The sequence below is a fragment of the Stegastes partitus genome, unplaced genomic scaffold (genome assembly GCF_000690725.1).
Source record: "Stegastes partitus isolate 25-593 unplaced genomic scaffold, Stegastes_partitus-1.0.2 Scaffold778, whole genome shotgun sequence".
Taxonomy (NCBI): Eukaryota; Metazoa; Chordata; class Actinopteri; family Pomacentridae; genus Stegastes; species Stegastes partitus.
The window spans coordinates 117,270-139,631 of NW_007578509.1; the positions used below are offsets into that span (position 1 = coordinate 117,270).

The window sequence follows — 22,362 nt, forward strand, 5'->3', positions numbered from 1 at the left end:
ACTGTATATCGCTATTTTTCGTCAGGCATACTTCAGACGCCTTGTTGTCTCCGGAGGAAGGACCCTTCATAATTCCAACATGGCGGCGTCCGTGCGGGTGTGCAGTGCCCTCCGCATCACCATCGGAGGTGAATTATCTCTGTGTTACTATCTTCCACGGCTTTACTTTAACGGCTCATCGTGTACATGGCAGCGTGTTGGTTGTGTGTCTGTTGTTAAAGTGTGAGTGACGGTTCGGTTCCGTTCGGTTCTGACCCGCGTCTCTGCTGCAGAGCTTCGTGATCAGACACGTCTGGAAAATAACCTTAAATCCAACACAGTCACAGGAATGCATTGCGTGCAGTTTGGAATAACATTTAGATGCTTCAATTTTAGACTTTTACAACAATAATTATTAAATTAGATGTTTTGTGTGTTTTAGAGGTCGAGGGTTCGTCACGTGTGTCAGTGCTGCGTGATGGAGATTTATATAAATTATCTAACATCTACATTATGGAAATGTTGCTGATTTATATTAAAGTTCTGTTTTCTGTAAATAGAAACTGCCTCCAAATAGTCTACAAAATAATATATACTATAATAGGCAGTGGTTTTTTTCCCCCTACCAAACTCCATTCAAAATTTCTTCAATTTAAGGTCGCCTTGCTTATAAGCCAATTAAGCCACATCCTTGATTACAGAACAACAGTGGCGCTTTGAGGGAGGGAGGCTATAGCCCCGAAAGCTCTATGAATAACACAATTTTTCTTTTATTTTCATTCAAATGGGTTAAAAGGCTTGACGAGGTGTGGAAAGAGTCATTTGCTGAGAGTCAGGATGAGAGCCGCTGTCTCATCTAAAGGCTCAGGCTGGTGAAGAGGAGAGATCTTTATCTTGCTAATTATTTCAGCCGCGGGTTGCCAACTCTCACGTTCTGTCTGACTAAACAAATCTTCATCAGGATCCAACAGTTAATAGATTTGTGTACTTTTGTCAGACAGGATCACAGTTTATACGATGCAGTTAAATCGTTTGTCCTGAGCTCCAGCACAGGTGTCATGATACTTACATTTTACTGTAAAAGCACCTGCATCCCCTTTCCTGAACTATTAAACAGGCAGATGTCCCCCTATATTTTGAATAAACATTATTAACCTATTAGATTTACTCATCTCAGTTCAGGTTGTAGCTCAGCTCAGTGGTTCTCGTACGATTTTTGGTTCAGCATTTATGGAAAGCACGCCTTTACACGTGATTGTAGCTCCGTAAATCATCACAATGAATCCCAAGGCACACGGTTTGAGAGCCGCTGGTCTAGCCTGCAGTCAGAGTGATATATGTGGGTTAAGCATAGAAAGAAAGTGGGAGGACCTCACTTAGAGCTCAGGGTCTCAAGTGTTTCAAGGGCCTAGCAAAGCCTCTGGACAACATCTGCTTCTGTCGGGCTTTACTAGTGTGTGACTGAGTATTTTTAAGTTTAAATTAGTTTTGCATCGAGCCTGATGTTGCTGCTGTTTTCATGTGACGTGTATTCACAGCTGTGTCTTTGTATAACCTGCATGCTGATGCATCTGTCTGTCCTCCAGGTGCTGCCCCGCTCCGTACCGTGTGGGGAGCCGTTCAGGTGTCTCACTTTACAACTCGAGCCTCAGCCGTCCCACTCCAGCGGCAGCCTGCACCTCCGCTGTTCCCTCCGACAGCATGGCAGCAAACCAGACATGGCAGCTTCTTCAACAAGTGTAAGTTTATGGAAATATTATTTTCCTTTTTCTTATTGTAGCCCAAAGTGAGCAACTATCCTTTAGCCATAGTCCTTATTCTACAATATCAAAAGCATACAGAAGGTTTAGATGGTGCAGGTTTGTGGTTGGTTTTTAATTTATTGCTAATAAAGGGTTTGGATGTTGCGAAGACTGTTTTGATTCTTAATTTCACTCAGACTGTTCCTGCTTAGCTACAGGTTGAAAAATCAGAAGAAATAAAACGGTTGCTTGTCTAATGTAGGTAATACAGTAGACATTTGTAAAAAGCCCCCACAGCTCACCTCGTGGAGCGGGGCTGTAGCTTTCCGACACAGTGGTCGTGGGTTCGACTCCCACCCACAACCCTTTGCTGACCCTTTCCAGTTTATCGCTACTGCTCTAAGATAAAGGCAAAAAAGCCCCAAAAGTATAATAAAAAACAAATAAATATTTGAACTTTGCGTTTTAGCAGAATTATGATCAATTTTATCTAAACTATGACGGCCAAGAGGTGCAAAACACAACAACAAAACCAAAATACATATTTTAAAACACACAGCAATAAAAGAAAAAACATAAACTACAAATGAGAAGACAGAGCATTAAAAAAAAGCCATTTCATGAAACAGTTTTCTCTTTTCTCATTTTTTGTGTTTTTTGTAAAGTGCTGTGTTTTGGGGTTTTTTCTGTTTTGTTTAATTTTGTGAACTGTAGTCGCGTTTTCTATTATTTATTTATTTATTTTTTTTAATATATTTTTTGGGCTTTTGCCTTTATTTAGAGCAGTAGAGAGAGAGACAGGAAAGGAGGGAGAAGAATTGGGGAGAGACCTGCAGCAAAGGGTCATGAGCGGGATTTGAACTCACAACCGCGGTGAGCTATAGGGGCGCCCCGCGTTTTCTATTTTGCTCATATATGTTTGGTGCTGAGCTGCAAGGTGGCTCGGTGGTCTTTCTGCGTGGAGTCTCCATGTTCTCCCCGTGCAGCGTGGGTTCTCTCCAGGTTCTCCGGCTTCCTCCGACACAGTCCAGAAACATGTTGAGGTTAATTGGTGATTCTAAATTGTCTGTAGGTGTGAATGTGAGTGTGCTTGGTTGTCTGTCTCTAAGTGTAGCCCTGTGATAGACTGGTTACCTGTCCAGGTGAACCTGCCTTCACCCTGAGTCAACTGGGATAGACTCCAGCCCCCCATGACACTAGTGAGAATTAAGGTGTAGAGATGATGGGTGGATGTTTGGTGCTTTTGCTATCTTTTGCACCTCAGTAGCACAACATTTATTCAGCTTCCAGAATAAGCCCAATGTGAGGGCTTTTCAATGATTTATGCTTCTGATAAAATGCTGCTTTAAATAGTAGAAACAAATGGGAGCAGATTCCAGCAGCCCAGTTTTAGAATCCTCTGGAGGCTCTTTACAAAATTGTGGAGAGACTTCCAGCAGCAGATTAACGCCTCCTGATCTGAAATGACGTGTTAAATTAGCATCAGGCGTCCACATACTTCTGACTGGTGTGCGTTTAAAGTGATTTTTTCCGTCAGAAGACTCAGGTGCATGTCGGCACAGCGTGTTTGGACAACATGTCACGCTGATGACAGTGCTGCAAACGGGCACATATGAGCCTGTCAAAACATCCCTCGTTTTATCTCTGCGTCTCTTGTTTCAGTCTCAGTCATTTACGGGCGCTGCCTTTTGCATTTCTCACACAATTAAATGTTTTGTGCCTGTCAACACGTCTCGCTCACAGGAGAACACAATCAGACAACCTGCCACACGACGCCGACTCTCTTTGTGAGCTCCTTTTTCTTCATAAATACTCTTTAAATATTTACTCTTGGGTGAGATTCGGTTATTTTACTTTTTACTGTGCAGTTTTCTCTTAATCTGTGGAGGCACTGCAGGTTATAAACTGGACCCGCTGCACTGTAAAACCCTCCTCAGGTGCGACGCTATGACTTTATTGTATTTTAATTACTCTCCCAAGGCGCTCCCATTCGTCACCGGCTGGACGTCTTTATTCGCAGCTCTTCCAGGCCTCGGGCTCCGCTCGTTGCAACGCCGCATTAGTGGCGCCCCTGAATTGTGAAATTACTCTTAACGAATTTTGCTGCTAAACACTTTGGAGAGATCTGACGCAAGTTTAGCAGCAGCCTTGTACCGGAGATGCTCCATTAATTAATGGTGGAGGCTTGTTGAGTGGAGCTAAACCTGCTGGTATGAAGGTTAAACTGAGGATTCCCCTGTTGTATTTAAAATCTGCTTTGTTTGCGGTATTGTAGCTCTTCAGTCGTGTCGTACAAACGACTATTTAGGACAAATTTCAGCAGGATTTTAAAGCAAATTTCCGTTGAAGTGGCTGCTGCTGGTCCTGTGACGTTGATGTAGTTCATTAAAATAACTTTGAGCTCCAACTAGTGATCAAAGTTCCTGTCATACAGTCGTGACTCAATAATCCGACCCTTAACAATCCTAAACCTGCTATCCGACAGGTTTTTAGGAAAAACGAACAGAACCCATAAAAACAGCCTTAACATAGCGACAGCCTTGGATTCTGACTCCGACATGACATTTAATGTCACCAATCAGGATGACGGCGTATTATCTGACTGAACAATCCCACAGATTGGCTACGTTCACACTGCAGGACTTGATGCTCAATGAGGATTTCTCTGTGAGTTCCTTCACATTTCCAGTTCAATGCGACTTGTATGTGATCTGCTGTGTGAACTTCATACGATCCAAAAGTGAGCGTGCTCAGTGTTTATGGAAGTAAACATGGATGGTAACGGTGGAGCGTATCTGCCACTCCCCCGCCGCCACCGATGGTGGAAACAGAAGTGTGAGCGCTAACTAAACTAGCATCAGCAGCCAAGTACTGCCTGTGTGTTCTGGACACTTCCACCCCGTCGGAGCGCTGCCCCGGGGTGGAAGTGTCCCCCGACCACGCTGAATATTCATCATTAATTGGGCCTGAATATCCAGAGACCAGAAAGTGCTTCTTGGGACCAGCCCTACTAGTTATTATAACAACTATAAACAATGAATATTAGCAACTAATGAGCCTTCCAGCATCAAGCCCTCCTTGTAGCTCGACCTTCGTCTTGACAATCCAACAGCCTTGCTATCCGACATAGAAGAAGGTTTTACAGTTAGTGTCGGATTATCGAGTCACGACTGTAGTACATTTATATTCATGTAGGACCAAGAAAAGCAGCAAATAGTTACATATGAGGAGCTGGAACCATCAAATGTTTTGCTTTTTTATTCAAGCATGTGATTCATAGATTTTTGAAATAGTTTTTAGTTGGGTTTTTTCATTTTTTTTGATGATTTAATCTGGTTATTGTAGCAGCTCGACAGTTATCAGAATAATGAACCGTGAGTTACTGACCTGGATCTCTCATTCAGTTGCCCGTTTCTTGGCAGCTAGCTTCTGTGTTTACTTTTGGTCAGACTGGGAGCTGAGCTCAAGAGTGCAGAGTCAGTGTTAAAGGGAAAAACATTAGGTTGATATAAACTGTAGCTAGAAGCAGGAGACATTTAAACACACCTCAGTGACTCGGACTGATGGTTTGGCTTCATGAATCATTCTCTTTATGCAGATTTACTTTGCTGCTGCTGCTAAACCAGAATCAGAAATACAGTATGGATCCTCAAAGGGTCTTTGAAATGGAAGCAGAAGATTATAAGATAAACCTCAGTAGAAAAATAAGCCTCAAATATAAACACAAGTAGAAAAGTGTCGGCGTAAAATGTAGAAATGTTCATATGGATTTGATTTCATCCGCTGCCAACGTGCAATCAGTCGTTTTGTTTTTTTTACCTGTAACAAAGAAAGTTCTTTTAGTTTGACAAATCTTTGGCGCTGTTGTGTGTCTGTTTGTTTAATTATTTATCTGTGTGTGTGTTCACAGTGACGGCGGAGGAGCTGTGGAGAGGTGTGCTGGCCGAGACCGGTGCCGGAGCCAGAAAAGGCCGAGGGAAGCGAACCAAGCGCAGAATGAGGAAGGACCTGAACCGAGGACAGGGCCTCGGAGAAGGTGAGACGTCAGCAGAAGACCTCTCTCTGTGTGCCTGCCTCTCCTCCAGTGCTGCCTCTCAGTGTCTAACTAATGCTAATAAGCAGAGGGAAGAATATTCTCTACTTTGTGTTGATTAATTTTTGATGCTGCTCTACTAGGGAGGGGAATTACCCGTCATCCACTCCGTCTGTCCTCTGTTTGGGTTTCAATCACTTTTCTTTTAGCTTCAGTTTGTCCGCCACACAATTCCTCTTTCGCTTCTTTCACCTCATGCGTCTGTGTTGGCGTCGAAGTCTTTACTCTTTGAAGAACAGCTTGTAATATATTCGTTAGAGGTCTGAAAATCAAGCACGCAGCTCAAGTCAGGTAATTAACAGGAGGCTGTTATTAGCTCATTGGTTCCATCCATTCCCAATCCAGGTGTTTAATACTTTAGCCGTGAGCAGAAACACATGGATAAGTGACGGAAAGTTTATTTATGTGCCACCTCAGTTCATTTCTTATGGTTTCATTTGAAGGAGAAGCACGTTTTTACTGCTGCTCTCCCCGTTTTCCATGTACGAAGATCAAGAATATAGAAACATGAAGCAGTTGTTTGTATATCTTCTCCCTTCTCATTGATGTTTTTTTTCCTCCCACAGGTCGTGGTGGTTTCCTGTGGCCCGGTCTCAACATTCCCGTGGTGAGGGACGGCACGTTGCAGAACATGGCTCGAAGAACTGACGCTGAGCAGCAGGATGTCGAAGCCCAACTGGGTACACACTGGCAAACACATTTACCGCTCATCTGGAAAACAAAATGAGCATAAATGACGAATCTTGTGCAGATATTCTGCCACGTAAACCTGTAGATCAAACATCACAGCTGTCAGTCAGCTTATATTCACGAGCTTCAGCAAAGCCAAGGAGGAGTCGTTCCACCAGAGAAGAAATTGTCTCCTCACGAGCCAACAGGAAGAATCACGGCAGGAGAAATGAGGTCTTAATTTTGAGAAGCAGAGCCGCCACTGGCGTGAGACCGAAGCTGCCAATTTGTCTCCGCTGTGATCCCCTCTGTTAACAGTGGCTGCTCAGATAATGTGACGATGACTAATAGCACCTCTGAGGTTCGTCACGTCGCGCTGCTTGAAGTCGGCTCTAAAAGTTTGTGTGTTTCTCTCTGCAGTGCGTCAGAGGGACGAATGGGACAGAAGGAGGAAGATGAAGGTGAAGAGGGAGAGAGGCTGGACTGGACACTCCTGGGGAGGCATCAGTCTGGGGCATCCTGACCAGGGACCCAACGGAGGTAAATCCAACACTCGCATCAAAAACCTGTTAATAGATTCAAGTGTTGAATACAATCTAGAAATAAGCAAAATAGATCTTCAAAACCACCCAGAAGATTTCAAAAACAAGTGACAGCGATCCGAAGCAGCGACTTCTAGCTGTGGTGTTGAACTCCAGGCACATTCAGGGCCTTTTATTTGTGGCCTCATTTGTCCCTGCAGTGTAAAGTCCTGCACCTCTATGGAAACAGCACAACCATGACCAGAAGCAGAGTGAACTAAAAAATGTCTTCTGTGCAGCATGACGCAGCCGTAATGCCATAAATCATAAAAAAAGACACAACAACAGTCGAATTTCTGTGGATTATTTGTTTTACAAAAATTCTGCAAACCTACAATCAACATGTACAGAATTTTGTGCACAGGTGTTACAGGTACTTTAAAAAATGTCTCTGCTCTACTATACTAACAGCAGAGACATTTTACGAGTCACGTTTTGCGTTTGCTGCTGCTATGTGTAAGCACAGCCTGCAGTTTAGCCACATTAAGCTAAAAACTCCCAGAATTTTTGTAACGTGACTGTTGGATGCAGCTGAATCGTTAAAGACTTCATAGTTGTGTCAAGGAGAGCAGAATTTTTAGTTTTTTGCAGAATCTGGTTACTGCAAATGGTTTATTTTTGGGAGATTTTTTTCATCAGACATGTTGAATAAAGTCACAACTTTATGCGGAGCAAACAGCACAACACATGGTTAGTTCAAGGACCATCAGAAATTTGAAACTCTAGTGACTCTTTCTGTTTCTGACTCTGATGTGATCAAACCTCCTCGTGAGTTTTATTGCTTCAGAGGGTGAACAACAGAAGATTCGATAACCTTTCCCTCCGTGTTGTTTTTGCGATCAACAACTCAAAAGGTCGTCGGAACCACGTCGACCCAAACACGAGCAGCAGCTGTTGACCTTCGCGGTCCGAACGGCGATGTGGAGATATAAATCTGGCTTCTGGGAAAAGCAACAATGGGCGTAGATCATGACACAGCTCAGTCACAGAGTTACACTCTGAGTGGCGTGGAAAGACAAGATGATGAGTGCAGCGCTGGAGAAAGAGTAGACGGATGAAGCAGCAGGACGAGTAATAGGGATGAAGCAGGAGGAGTAATAGGGATGTGCTGCTGTGTGTGAGTGAGGGAGTGACAGGCCGGTGTGGAGGCCCATTAGGACTGATGAAGAGGAGGGTTCGACCGAAGCCTCAAGTGGGACACTTTCCTAATTTAGAAAGACATCTCTCTCTCTCTATATCGTTTTGCTTTCTCCTGTTCACACTTTGTCCTTCTTCCCACCACATTCGTTTTCTTTATGTCACCCTTTCTACGTCTTTCACACGATAGAGCCTTCATCTTCCACTTGCATGTCCATTCTTGTCACTTCTTTACAACTTTATGCTTCGTCTCCTTTAACCTATTTTTCTCCGTCATATCCGTCCTTGCACATGCTGTCATTCTTCTTTTCTCTTCTTGGAAAAGAACCTCATATGATCATATTATTTGCACACTATAGAAGAAGAAAAAGAAATTGAATAGAAAGCTAACTACATTTTTCTTTTTATCGCCAACTACCTGAAAAGTTATTTTCATTACTAGCACACTTTTTTTTAAATTATTCCACCTGATTACAGAGAACAACGAGTCTCTCCATCACAGGAATTAACATATTATTCTTCCTGCTCTTACTGTGATGGCTCATGCAGACATGAAATGCATTTTAAAATGTCCACACCGACTTGGCAGAATAAGAACACAACCTATAAGCATGCTGTATTTCAAATCAAATCCAGTTTACTGTCATTTTGCTGCACATACAACAATAGATGAGAGGGCGTTTCCTCAGGATCCAAAAACTAAAAGCAATTAAATAAAGAAGTGTTTAAGCATGTCTGGATCAGCAGTTCAGCATTCTTGTGGAATGAAGCTGTTGATCAGTCTGGAGGTTCTTCCTTTAACACTACGGAAACGTTTGCCTTTTGTTCAAACAGTTCATGGAGAGGTTGTGAGGGAAGTTCAGAGCTCGCTGTCTGTCTGTCTGCATCCCCTCCAGCTGTCTGTCCGTCTGGGATGCTGTCATGGAGCCATGTTTCTGTTAAAGCAGACACACAGCAGTCCCTCCACTCTCTGAGGGTTTCTCTCAGCAAACTCGTCCAGCTTGTTGTGGAGGGAGCGAACATTGGAGAGCAGGAGGACGGTCCTGCTGGTCTGGAGGGGTTAGCCTTTAGCCTAGCATTTATCCCGGCTCTCTTCCTCCTCGTTTGTTAACATTCGTACTGTTTGTGCTTCCTTCTCTCTCGGGTAACTGCCGGCGTCGTCTCAGATCGGATTCCATGTTGGTGTTGTCTCATGTGTACTCTCCTGCAGACTGCTTGCATTCTGTATGACCTGTACCTTCAAAGCTTAGAATAAAACAAGACAAAGGCAACTCGGACTACTGGACTTTATTAAGATCATAGAAAATTTCCACAACAGTGTAGTATGTCCACATCACAACCGATCGCCGCAATCCCAGGGCCGTTCACTGTCCTGACGCCCAGCAAAGTCTCCTGGCTGCAAGTTTTGCAGAATGAACGTCTTGGATAGACAAGACACTCAAAACGTTCATGTGTTCGTGCAGCATTGCAACAACAGCTGCAGTTTGCAAAACAAAAACAGTCACTTTCAGGATATGTTAAGTCGCCTGAAACTTTTTCGCTACTGCAGATGCTTTAAGTGAAGTTTGAGGTGTTTCTCCTTTTCATTCCAAATGCGTTCTGGCTTTTTTCTTGTCTTCATCCAAATGCAAAACGTGTCCATACGCAACTGTTTTGAATTTGATGCTGGTTCTTGTGGCGTGCCTAGCGGGGAATCTTGAAGTAATGTTTCTGAAAAACGCATCTGGCATCGAGAACAAACGCCGCTCCGAGAGGCTGGCGCTGACGTACGGCATACAGAGGAGGGCACGTTGCAGCGTTCCATTTTCCTGACACGGATTATTAGAAGGCGCCGCACATTCAGTGGGTGTAAAAGACAAATTACATTATCTTAACACCGTCTAACCCCGACCACAGGTCTCTGTCTGAAGGCATTACATTATCACAGTGTTTCCCACCTTCTTGCTGTCAGTTTATTAATCCGTTGCATGCAGTTTTTTGTTTTTTTTGAGCAGCGTCTCTCGCACATGTAAATGGAGTCCAGCCATTATTAATACCATCAGTTGCACCGGTGGGCTTTGCTCTTATTACATGTCGGTATATCTGCCTCGTCTTGTTTTTGTGCTCGTGATCTCTGCTTCATAACACGCTGCCCTTCAGGGACAATAAAGACCCGCCGCAGCGTAATTGTTCTCGGCTTCAGCGGAGACTTTTAGCGTAGGCATATAAAATGTCACGTTTGAGTGGAACTGAGGAGAAACTTTTTTTTTTCCTCCCTCCTCCTGTAGCAGCGGGGTTTATCTGAGGACTCCAGGTTGAAGGTTGGCTTTAATATTTTATTGTAAACAGCCTCTGAAGCCCACAGTGGCGCGACTCCTGCCTAATCAGCTCTTCATTACCAACCCGGAGGACCACTGCCGGCTAATTCCGGCTGATTCACCGACGGAGCCGCTGGCCTCCCGTTCCCAGTCTCATTACGCGTTTAAGCCTCGGTCTTCGCTGGAATCGAGTCGAGCTTGTTTACCTCAAACCTGCTGACTGATGAGAGGCTGTAGTTACTTCTCGTACTCGCTTCTCTTTCATTTCCTCTTGATATTTCCTCTGCTGTCCCCGCGCTAACAAGCTCCCTCGCACCATGAAATACGCTGCTGCGCTCTCCCCTACATGCTCCGACGCTTTCCCTGCCTGTTGTGTTCGCTCACACAGAAATACACTCGGGGCTCGGCGAATGCGATGCAGAGCGCGGAGTCGTAACTAGGGCTGCTCGTCTCTGATCAGGTTTGGGTTCTTACAGATGGCGGGCTAATGTCCCAGGTGAGAGACAGGGATGTGAGTGTCTGCGTTTCCTCCTCTGAGCCTTTGAGTCAGCTCTCCTTTGTTGGTTGTTAATTGGTTAGAAGTAAACAGGCCGCTGTCGGGACGGTAGCATCCTTCAGAGGTCACCGACGATGAAGAGCGCAGGCTCGTTACGCTGCTGCCGCTGCTGCAAGGGCTTCTGGGTATTCGTTAGGCTAGCAGGAGAAGGCTTTAATGTGTTTATGGTATGTGTGTGTGTCTGTGCCTCGATGTGTGTTAAAGAGCTTTTTTCTTTCTGTTTTACCCGCAGAAACCTATGAGGACTTTGATTCTCGTGTGATCGAGGTGAGTGTCTCTTATCTCTTTACATACACAACATGTCTGGTGCGATCAGAAAGTTCTGAGACCGCGTGAAACATCCAAACAGTAGATGTCATGGATCAGCAGTGTTTAACAACGCAAGATTTTATGACCATTAGTAGGTGCTCAATCTCCAAAGCAGAGCGTAAATATCACTTCCTGTGTGAGGCTGCTGTCCAGGTTGAGCCCATTTTTATTTAGAGAATCCTCACTGGTGCTGAGAGGTGGGTCTGCAGCTACCACCAAGAGAAGAAACAGCCGTTCTCACACCGTAAGAGCCCAAAGTTTCCGTGACCTGACAAGGTCTCGTAGGTCAGGAGCGCACTCGGAGCGTGCACGCTGTTCTGTTCGGCATTCACGCGGTTGTGCACCTGGAACCAGTCGTGCATCCTCAGACTGTCGAGGCAGAGTTCTGCCGTAACGAGGAAGAACCTCCCTGAACCGCGGCACCATCTGGATCCTCCGGTGAGCCGTGCATCTGGTCACAGCGGGGTGATTCTGTACAGGGGGTGTTTTGTTTTTTTTTTGTTTTTTTTGGCCACAACAACACAGTCACTGCTTCCAACCTGCACCAGATTCATCTCTCCGTGACTTCCCGCTGCTCCCCAAAAGGAGAATTTAAGTTGACAGGTTGCTTTTTTTGACACTGTTTCGACGATCCAGCAGGCGGGGCTTGGCATGTTTAAATAACGGGACTTCCATATCGCCTTGAAAGCACTGCAGAAAGGGATGGTGGTCAAATTTTAATCAGATTTGATGTGTATAGGCTCAGTCTCAGAACTTTTGGATCTCATACAAGCTCATTAAAATCTAAAGAAAAGTCATTAATCTTGAATAAAACTGCATCATACCACGGACAAATCTGGTAAAGCATCAAATGTCACATTAGCTAAGCTTGAATTGGGAGAAATAATCTCTTTTCTTCAGCCATGTAACAACTAATTCTGCTGCTTTATTACTACTCTCAAGCCTCTAACGTAACAGGAACGTTTGCATGTTAACAGACAGCTGCTGATGTGGTCTTAGCTTGATTTGTTGTGGCGTTAACGGTGCCAGCGAGCCCCAGACCATCCAGGCTGACTAGTGCTGCTCTGTATGACTCGGCTGCCTCTCTAGTGAGGCTCTCGTCATGTGGGTGGACTCCACCGTCTTGGGCTGCAGCTGCCAGTGATGCTCCTCGTTCTGCTCGCTCTAAGACGTGAGCTGGAGCTGCAACCGGTTCACGTCAAGCTCACAAGAAGGACTTTAAAAAGCTCCAGCTGCAGTCTGTGGAGTCACTAGAAGCTCACTGGAGAGGCAGCTGAGGACAGCCACATTCAGCCCCTACTGTACTTTAAGTTTAAAAAAAAAACTGTCGGGGGAAGTCGAGGAAGCTCCAGCTTATTGTGAGTGTTCTGCGCCGTCTCTGACTAAATCTGACTGTACAGGATAGCGCTGCAGAACGCCTCAGAGCGGGGAAACTGCTTCCAAGAATCTCAAAATAGTTGGAAAATCCAGTGTGGCGTGTGCACATGGACGGCGTTGGGGGCAGTTTGCATGAGTAAGGAATAGCTGCCCTGGAGCTGCCCTGCGTTTCTGCTGCGCGGCGTTAGCGCTCCCCGAGGCCACGTCGCGTAATTTCTCGAAAGTTGTGCAGTTTGATGCAAATAAATCACGAAGCCGTACGTATTAGAGAGAGAGGGAGATCAGAAGCATGGCACGGACGGTTCATTTAGATTCCCCGTCTGTCGTGTTGTAGTTAACCTTAATTCAATTAGCACTAATGGACCCGGCTGAACCAACAGAGGTTATGGCACAAGGTCGCACACACATTGTCCTGTAAGGAGATGAGTGCACGACGGCCGTAACCTGGACGTCAGGTTTTAATTTATCTCCAGTTGATCTGCATGTTACGCCCACATAAGGAACATTTAAGTGTTTTCTTTTTCTTTAATTATCCGCCAGCTTGTACCCACATGTGTGTGTGTTTAGTTGTGCGTCTCTTCCACACACACACACTATTGGACAGCATGTGTGTGTGTCACATTGATAGTCTTCCCCAGCACTCCTGTCTGCATAAATAAGAGCGGTGTCACAGACATTAGACTTCCCCCTGGAAACCGACAGACGCTTTTATGGTGCCATCGCTTTCTATAAATACATCCTCCGTGGGTGAGTGTGTGTGTACGCGCGTGTGTGTGTGTGTGTGTGTACCACTATAAATTCAGGCCTAATGAAATGAAAGAGGCTTACTGGAATAAAAAGGCTTGTCTCCCAAGGACGATGATGCTGGCATGCCATTAGTGAGCACATCCAGCAGGAAGGTGGGGGAGGTGGAGGGAGGAAGAGTGGGAGAGAAAAGGGAGAGAGGCGGAGGAAAAGTTGTGAAAGTGAGTTAGGAAGTCAGAAGGTGAGGAGAAAGTAGAAGAGAGAGAAACACGAAGACTCCTAAACACCTCCTCCTGTGTGCTGTTAACGGTAAAACGAGGTAATTAATTAAAGAGACGGCTCATAATTCAGTATGTTGGTCGTTTAGTAAGTAAATATATTTAAGAAAAGATTGATCCATAACATTATATCCAGGAATTCTACTTCCTTGTTCTACAAAAGTGATGATTTTCTGTGCATTCGCTCCAATCTGTTCTGGGAATATATAATACAATAACTAAGTTTTGGGGCTGGTAGCAAAACTAAACTTTATTTTAAGGAATAAAAACTTATTTTTTTACACTTTTATTTTCTGTTAGCACACTCCAGCACACAAGGAGTTAACATGCAGCAGTTCTGTTTCCCTTTAAGTCGCTGTAAACTTGTTAAAATCATCTTTTCCCAACTCTTCGTTAAGTCTATATGATGTTTACACTGAGAGAACTTTTAAATACTGTTTTGCAGAAGAGCCCCACTCAGTGTTTTTGGATTAGATTTATTTAAATGTCACCAATATTCAATCTAACACATCTGTTGTCTTTGGAAACTTTCATAACTGAGCTAGAATTTTCTGGTTATTCTGAGTTAGTTTGACCCTCCACGCTGACGGGACGCCGTTCGTTAAGAGGTGAAATCATTCCTGTGATGATGAACCCGACCGGACGTTTGTTGCCAGCTTGGCACTTTTCAGCGCTCGATTCTTCAGACATGTTACCGCAGACATAATGAGAATTGATAGCAAGAACTCAGAATGTGCGCCGCAGCGTGACTCATATCGACTGACGTTAATGCTTACTCCTCGCTTTAGGATGTCCGTTTTATTACAGGAACTCGTGGTATCCCTTTTTCCCACCGAGGCGGTCCGAGGGCCGGATCGTAGCTAAATCTCAAAGGAGTGTTTCAGCAGCCAAAGAGAAAGTTCTTGTCAAGGAAGTCTGGAAACTAGAAATAAGCCGTTTACTTCAGGGGCTATGGGCGGGATTATCGTGACTAACGAGACCAACTAAAACTTTATGACTGCCTTTTCTTAAAAATATTTTTTTAAGAGTTTGCCTAATTAAAATAAAGACAAAGAAACAGAGCTTCAGTATAGCTGTAAAACTGAGGCACTTGTGCCGAGAAAGCTGAATATTCGTCTTAAATGTTTGATGTTTTGGTATAACCAGATGGTGTTAAACACTGGTGCAGAACTCCTAAACACCATGCACCATTTGCTACGGTGTTTATAAATGCCGATTGGAGATATTAAAACAACAGCAGCAGGGAAAATGAGACAAACCATCTCCTTGTACTGTGGCTACAGAAATTCAGAAAACACTAAAGAGAAATACTGAAACTGAGGTTCAAACAGATGTATACCGACTCTATAGAGGCTCTGTAGTTAATGGAGAAGCCAAAGAAGACCTACTCCCTGATAGGTTATTGCTGAATTTTGAATAAGTTGCTGATTGGTATAGTTAAAAATAAATATGCTTGTTATTTTGTAAATGTATTTGGTGAGGGATCATTAAAGCTTAACTTAACTTAGCTTAACTTAGTTTAACTTAACTTAGCTTAACTTAAGTTAACTTTGCTTTGCTTAACTTAACTTAACTTAACTTAACTTAGCTTAGCTTAGCTTAGCTTTGCTTAACTTAACTTAACTTACTTAACTTAATTCAACTTAACTTAACTCAGCTTAATTTAGCCTAGCTTAGCTTAACTTAACTTAACTTAGCTTAGCTTAACTTAACTTAACTTAACTGTTGTAGGTCTTTAGCTGGACTGGTTGGTAATCATCTCACTTTTTTTTTTTTTTTTTTTAATCTCATGAGAAAAAATTCAAACTGCTAGTTCGTACAGTGTCCATTACAAGGTTAAAGCATGTTTAGCTTGATGTTAAACAAAACCTGTATTTTGCTCTTTGTGCTAAAGAAATACCATGAAGCACAGCTAACGGTAGTAGATGATATAAAAGACATGCAGACAAATAAAAGAGGAGCATTTAGTGCAGTTAAACATTTTTGCACTGGCATAAAATATGAAATAATAAAACACGTGAGTGATTGAACTACACATAGTTTTTTGACATTTTCATAAAATTCAAACACTTTTGTATAGAAAAATGGATCAGTTGTAGTGCCAAAGCCCACAGAGAATCATCCACCAACTTTATGGAGCTTTTCAGCCTCTTTTAGTTTGTTTGTTTTGGTTTTCCAGTCCATAGCTTCACTGTTTTGGTTCAGTTTCACAGGAAGACAAAGTCAGCATCCAGCAGGTGAATGTAGCAGAGCCTGATATTTCCCTCAGTAGTAGGAATAAACCAAAAGAGAGATTTTTCTTCATGTCTGCTGGATACGTAAGTCAGCATCTGTCTACTAACCTATTAGCCTCGACAGCTTTATAGATAGCTTTATACATGTCAGCGTTGTGTTTACAGCTCGTCGCTTTGCCCCCAAACAGTCAGAACGTCATAATTTATGCAGGCGAGTGAGAATCAGCGAATGAAGAAAGTTAATCCAATACAAAAGCCTCGCAAATTCCCATCCAGTTAAACAACACGTCTCCGGCGGAGGCACGACGACGAGGAGGAGGAGGAGGAGGATGACGGAGAGCCGAGGTAACAGTAAAGAGACAGAAGTGATGTTCATGGCCTCCCTCCAGATACAGCAGCCACTTGGACAAGACTCAGTGATTTCATTAACAGAGATGGAGCGTTGTCAGTGTCAGAACAGGGTTTCTGGCCTCTTTTTTTCTCTCTTCCTTTCTCCTCTCTGAAGTCAACAACCTTGAAAGTTTTGCTGAAAGTAAACATGAGAGAACACTTTCAGTCGGATTGGATGCGTTTAAACAGCCAAGTGGATGTCGCTGAGGCGCATAGATGCAGCTTAATATAAAGTAGAACGAGGCAATAATGTGCTTTTATTAATACTTTCATGAATGATTTACTCATATTCGTCATACAAGCTGATAAAAGTTCAAATCCTCCGTCATCTAAATATAAAATCTGACTGAATATAATTTTAAAAATTGCAAGAAATGAGGATTTTCCAGCCGTTAGGTTACTAATAAACGAAAAAATAAATAAAAGTTTGCAGTCGTGCGTCACATACTAACCTCAGAAGTTGATTTAGAGGAGCAGCATGCTTGTTAAAACCTATCTGAGAACAGGGCGTCCATTAAAGCTGACCCTGGAACATGCTGTTCATTAAAACTCATCCATTTGGTTTGTTGTTCTCTGAAGGAACACCATGTTTATCAGACTTTGAAACTGTGGACTTATACGTGCACACGATGGTGGTTTGTGTACGTCGCACATATGCACACAAATATTGCACATTTTGCTGTTTTATAATGAAGGAAATGAGTAGAAATGCTTATTTGGGTGCTTAAATGTTCCCACAATAAAGATAAATTCAATTCAGTTCCATTATTTTCCCTTGTTGACTCACAGAGTAACACAAACGTACATTTCTGAGTCATTCCAGTGACTCATGCGCGACTCCTTGAGGCAACATGACGGTGGCTCGTCGTGTCATTTAACCCGACACACGGTTTGGAGCTCTTTCTCCTCATCATACGCGACGACAGCAGGTCAGAAATCTCTGTACGGTGATTTAAAATGCGTTTTTAATAAAGTAGATTTTCCTACAAGACTAAACAATCTGACAGCAGAGCAGTGATGGCACAAACCACATGGGCTCACATGAACCGAGCAGCAAGTCCCTGGTTCGATTCCCAGCTAAGAACCCTCCTGCTCCCCTTCCACACATTTACTGCCTCCCTCCACTACTGTTGTTAAATAAAATGATAGAAACAACAGTTAACTAACATAACTGTCTTTTAATGGTGATCATTATAAGTTTTGAGCCACGACTTTGAAACAGGCAATTTATTCCTATATCCTCAGTGGGTGGAGGTTTTGCACAGGTTCCTTACTGCACACCTGATTTCTAGAAGTTAAGGTAATTTCTGAGGGGTTGATTGTAACTAAGTACATTTATTCAAGTAGGATACTCGAGTACAGCTTTGAGGTTTACTTTTTTGTTCTATTTTATATGTTGCAGCAGGAAGGACTGCACTTAAGACACTTTACAAATCTTACAGAATGTGATGCTCTATTTTCAGGTTAGCTGGTTTGATAACTGTTTAAGTGTTGAGATATTGATTCTGGATCTTTTAAAGAAATACAGAGCGTCAGCAGGATGAAACAGACGTGTTGTGATGGTGCCGCTCTAAGCTCTGGGTCATTTTGGTGGAATTTCTCATGAATCCTTGGTCGTGTTACAATAATAATATAATCGGAATAATTCATAATTAAAATAATTAGTTGTATCCTTGTAGAAGTATGTAAAAAAAAATAACTTGAAGCAGTAAAATACTGCCGTAAAGAAGACGGGCATTAATGAATTAGTAGTGATATATCGTAGAGCAGCAGTCACAATCCATGTTTCTGCCTTAATACTTCTGCTTAAGTGACATTTTCAATCGTGTATACTTGCTTTGAATGGATTATTTCTACAGTGTGCTGTTAGTACCTTTATTTAAGTTAAAGATCTGACCACCTTTCCCACCACTGCTGGACATAAACGAGTTTCATGGGACAACCGCTGCATTCTCAACACATTACAGACGCCAGAAACCCAAAAACGTCAAACAGAATTTAAAAGAATTTAAGCACAAAAACCAATGATGGTGGCAAAACATAGATGGACAGGTTCTCCTGATGAAGTTTAAAGTGAAGAGTTGCTTAAAAATCCAAAGTTTTTGATGACGAACCGCTCGGTACAGTACAACTTTTTGTGCATGTAGAACGTTTTGTTAATTAAACAACAGGCTGGCGTTCGTTTGTAGTTATTATGTTGAGAGTTGAGCTGATAGTTAGATTGGAGGTGCACACAGAGAATACAAAAGCTAAAAGTCCAAACACAGGAATTAGATCCACATTTACATAGTTACCATGGAGACACAGCTGTAAACAGTAAGTAGTTGTAGTAATCTGACATGAAACTGCAGTCATTTATTAATATGTGTTTACTCTACAAGGGGGACTGTAATCCTTCAGCGGTGTGTTTGCAGAGTCAAGACATCAGCTTGATGTGCAGCGTGGAGTCAGTGGAGCGTTTGAGTGTTGGTGGAGGTCGGTGCTCTCGCGCCGCCTTCTGCTTCCACGCGGTGAAGAAGTCGTCCCCCTGCACGGCAGCGTATAGACGGCAACAGATTGAGAAAATAAGAGCTTAAACCGAAGCGAGAGCGAGTCTGGGAGCAGCCTCCCACCGCCATGCTGTCGCTCATCCGGCGGAGGCAAACTCGGCCCATCTGCTGCACCGAAACTGCTGCTTCTTCTTCTTCTTCACCTGCAATGACAAACGTAGCCCCGAGCTCACCGGAGACTGAGCTGGCTGCGAGCAGACACGAGAATTAATAACTTGTTGGATCGTGATTTGCAAAAACAACCATCAAGATGCCATCTGGTCGCAATATTTGCAGAAGCTTCTCATCCTTAACTGTGCATATCAGCAAAAAAATGGTTTGTTTGTGGCCCTAATCACAGCAAAACGTGTCCATATTTCACATTTAATCTATGAAAGCATGTTTAAGGTAAAGCAAGAAGATGGGTAGAATATGTGGCAGTATGAGGATGTCAGCGCTCTGTGTGTGTGTTTGCAGTGTTTTGGTGTTTTGCTGCTACTCTGACCTCAATCCTTCTGCTGTGGCCCCGCAGTCAAATTATAAACCCTTTACTGAGATGTGTGTTACATAAGTAGGGAAGCTGGGGGCAGATCTTGACTTTGAAGTTCCCTCAGCCGAAACCCAGCGCCGCTCTGTCACTGGCGCTGTCTGCTGGCGGTGAGAGGGCAGAGGTGGAACTGGACCCACGATGGCGGGCGGGGCAGCAGATGGGAACGGACTCGAAGCACGCTAAGATCACATTTCCTTCGTGTCTACGGTGTTTCAGGTCACGTGTGAAGTCACGGTTTTAAGCTTTTTATGTTGTTTTGCCTCAAAATGTTCCATCAGAGAAAAGAATCAGCATTTTCTGCTAAATTTCCAGTCTAAAAATGAGGTTCCCCATTATGAAACGGCGAGATATTCAGCTGTGAACTGTCATTAGGATAAGTTTTGTCTACAGTGGGAGGAAATGGACGTTTAGTTTTGATCTTTTCTTATTGTTTTGCCTTTGTCTTGCGGTTTTCTTAAATGAAACAAGCAGCAACAAGCTTGAAATTTAAAATGCAGCACCTTGACGTGTAATACCACCAATGGCCACTAGGTGCTGGCTCCAGAAAACCTCTGCCTCCAATAGACTCCCATTCAAAAAGCAGCAGCTTCTCTCATGAAATACTAAGTCGGTGCATTATTTTCAGAAGTCTTTATGATTGCTAATTAACCTCTGATTAATATACAAGTGGTCATTTTGAAAATAAACACATAATTAGCTAATTTTAGGCCTCAACGTCTTTTATAATGGCATCAATCTAGTTACATTTTTGATTTGTGCAGCTGGAAAGTCCCTGAATTTTTGTCATGTGATTGTTGGTCACAGCTGAGTCAGTCGTCACCTCGTGGTTGCGCAGAAAAGCACAAAATTTTTATTTATTTTACAGAATCTGGTGATTGCAAATGGGCTGCTTTTGGCAAAATTTGGAGACGCAAAATGTTGATAAAATATGAAGATTTTAAGGCTAAACTTGGCTGTTTTGCCCAACGAAAGTGACAAAACAGATGCGTGATTAGTTCAAGGACCGTCAGAAAGTTCAAAGTGCAATGATTCCTTCTGTTTATACAGTTTTTGCTATAATAATTAGTGCAATTTAGACAATTAAAAAACAAACAAACATGCTTTTTTACTCCTGCTGGCAAGTTTATGAGTGAACCTTGAGCTTCCAGCAAGCAAGCAACTTCACTCAAAACAAAAAAAAATGTAAAAGTTGCTCTAACAGGCGATAGCTTAGATTTTTTTAGGTCATAATGCATCTGATGTGTAAACTGTAGCTCGTTGTGGCTAAAGCTAATTAATGCAGCATTGAACACAGAAGTTAAAGTCATCCTAAACGTAGAAAACAACTGTAAAATTAGAGTTTTTATTAATAAAACATAACAAAAGGTCCGTGGACATAAACGTATTTCCTAATCAGCGCTCTAATTAACTTAATTAACTCGGCTTAATGAGCTCGTCGGTATTACCGGCTGCGTTTTATACATCATCGTGACATTTGGCGGCTCGGCTGCCTCTCGGTCTTGTGGGTGAATTTATATCTTAGACTCTTCGGTCTCCTCTCGCTGTGTTCGTGGAGTTTTTTTTTTTTTTTTCTGGAGTCAGCAGTTTGCTCATGAAGACACCACAAACACCGTGACGCTGCGACACACCGTCTCCTCCTCCTCGTGTTTACACAGCACCGGCTTTCCATATATCTCACACTGTAGCTGCACGATCACTGCTCACGTTGTTTTATCATTCTGTTGATGTTTTACCGCCTCCTGGACGCACACTTTCCACATCAGCCAGACCTTTCACTGTCTCCTGCTTTCTCTGCTGCTACACCTTGTCCTCCTCCTAATCAGATCAATCACTTCCTCTGACATCGCTTCATGTTTCCAGGCAGTAAATCCTCGTTTCTTTCCCTTCTTCTCTTTTGCATTCCTCTTCCTGCCTCCTTCTCATCTCCTATCCTCCACCACTCCTCTGGTCAACCTCCTCTTTTTTTTTTCTTCCTCTGCTCCTCCCTGGTCTCTGCGGTGTGTCTCTGCTGCCCCCTGGTGTTTCAGACTGTTTCTGCAGGCAGTTGATCAGCTTGTGTGATAAGACGAGGAGTGTGAGAGAGAGAACTAGAGCTCTGTTTACTCACAGATCAATGGAAGTCACTTAGATCTGGATGGGCATTCGGATGTGGATTGACAACACACACATAAACACACGGCGAAATGCTTTAACCGTCTGATGTAGTGAAAGAAAACTGACATTTTGAGAGCGTGGAGACAAGTTGAACAAACATGCATTGCAAGAATAATAACCCGAAATCTAAAATAAGGCATTTTCACATACAAGAAGTTAAGGATCCCGGTGAAAATTGTGTTTTTTAATTCCAGATGTTGCTTTATTTAAGTGTTGGCAGACATATCATGGGTTAAACAGGCTGTCAACACTATGCTTGAACATTTCCACCTCAGAACTGCAGCGTACCAGTAACAGTCTCAAAAGCACAGATTCAAACTTCCTGTGTTTCATATGTCACAAACCCAAGCAACCAATCAGGATGGAGCTTTCTGTGTCAATCTCCAGAATCAGTTTCGACACGTATTGGCTGAATTAATAGCAGTTTGTCGGCATGTAGAGTGGTTCGCAGTGTTTGAGCAGAGTCGTGGGTGAGCTGGTGTGCTTGAGCTGCACTGAGGGCGGAAGGAGAGGCAGGGATGTTGTGTATCTGCACATTTTAGAGAGAAGGGATCATTTTCATGGGGAAAAAGTGCCACTTTGATTCACTGAGATGCATTTTTAGGGTTAAATCAACAACTGGAAAAGGATTTAAATAAACTGTCACATGTTGTTTTAATCAGTGAAGGACTTTTAATTAAACTGATCGGCTGCTGTGTTGGTCTGATTGATTGGACTTTGTCGATAGCTAGAAGAGCACATAAT

General features: G+C 43.1%; 1 protein-coding gene across 1 annotated transcript in view; it reads left to right on the forward strand.

Annotated features, from left to right (window-relative positions):
- The first annotated feature begins 66 nt into the window (after positions 1–66).
- The window catches only part of mrps5 (mitochondrial ribosomal protein S5), a 30,927-nt gene continuing 8,631 nt past the window's right edge, over positions 67–22,362 (forward strand). The window contains exons 1-6 of the mRNA XM_008292006.1: positions 67–128; positions 1,566–1,718; positions 5,632–5,757; positions 6,381–6,494; positions 6,904–7,023; positions 11,287–11,321. Of these exons, the coding sequence (XP_008290228.1) occupies positions 80–128; positions 1,566–1,718; positions 5,632–5,757; positions 6,381–6,494; positions 6,904–7,023; positions 11,287–11,321 (597 nt within the window). The 5' untranslated portion in view covers positions 67–79. The remainder of the gene's footprint in view (positions 129–1,565; positions 1,719–5,631; positions 5,758–6,380; positions 6,495–6,903; positions 7,024–11,286; positions 11,322–22,362) is intronic.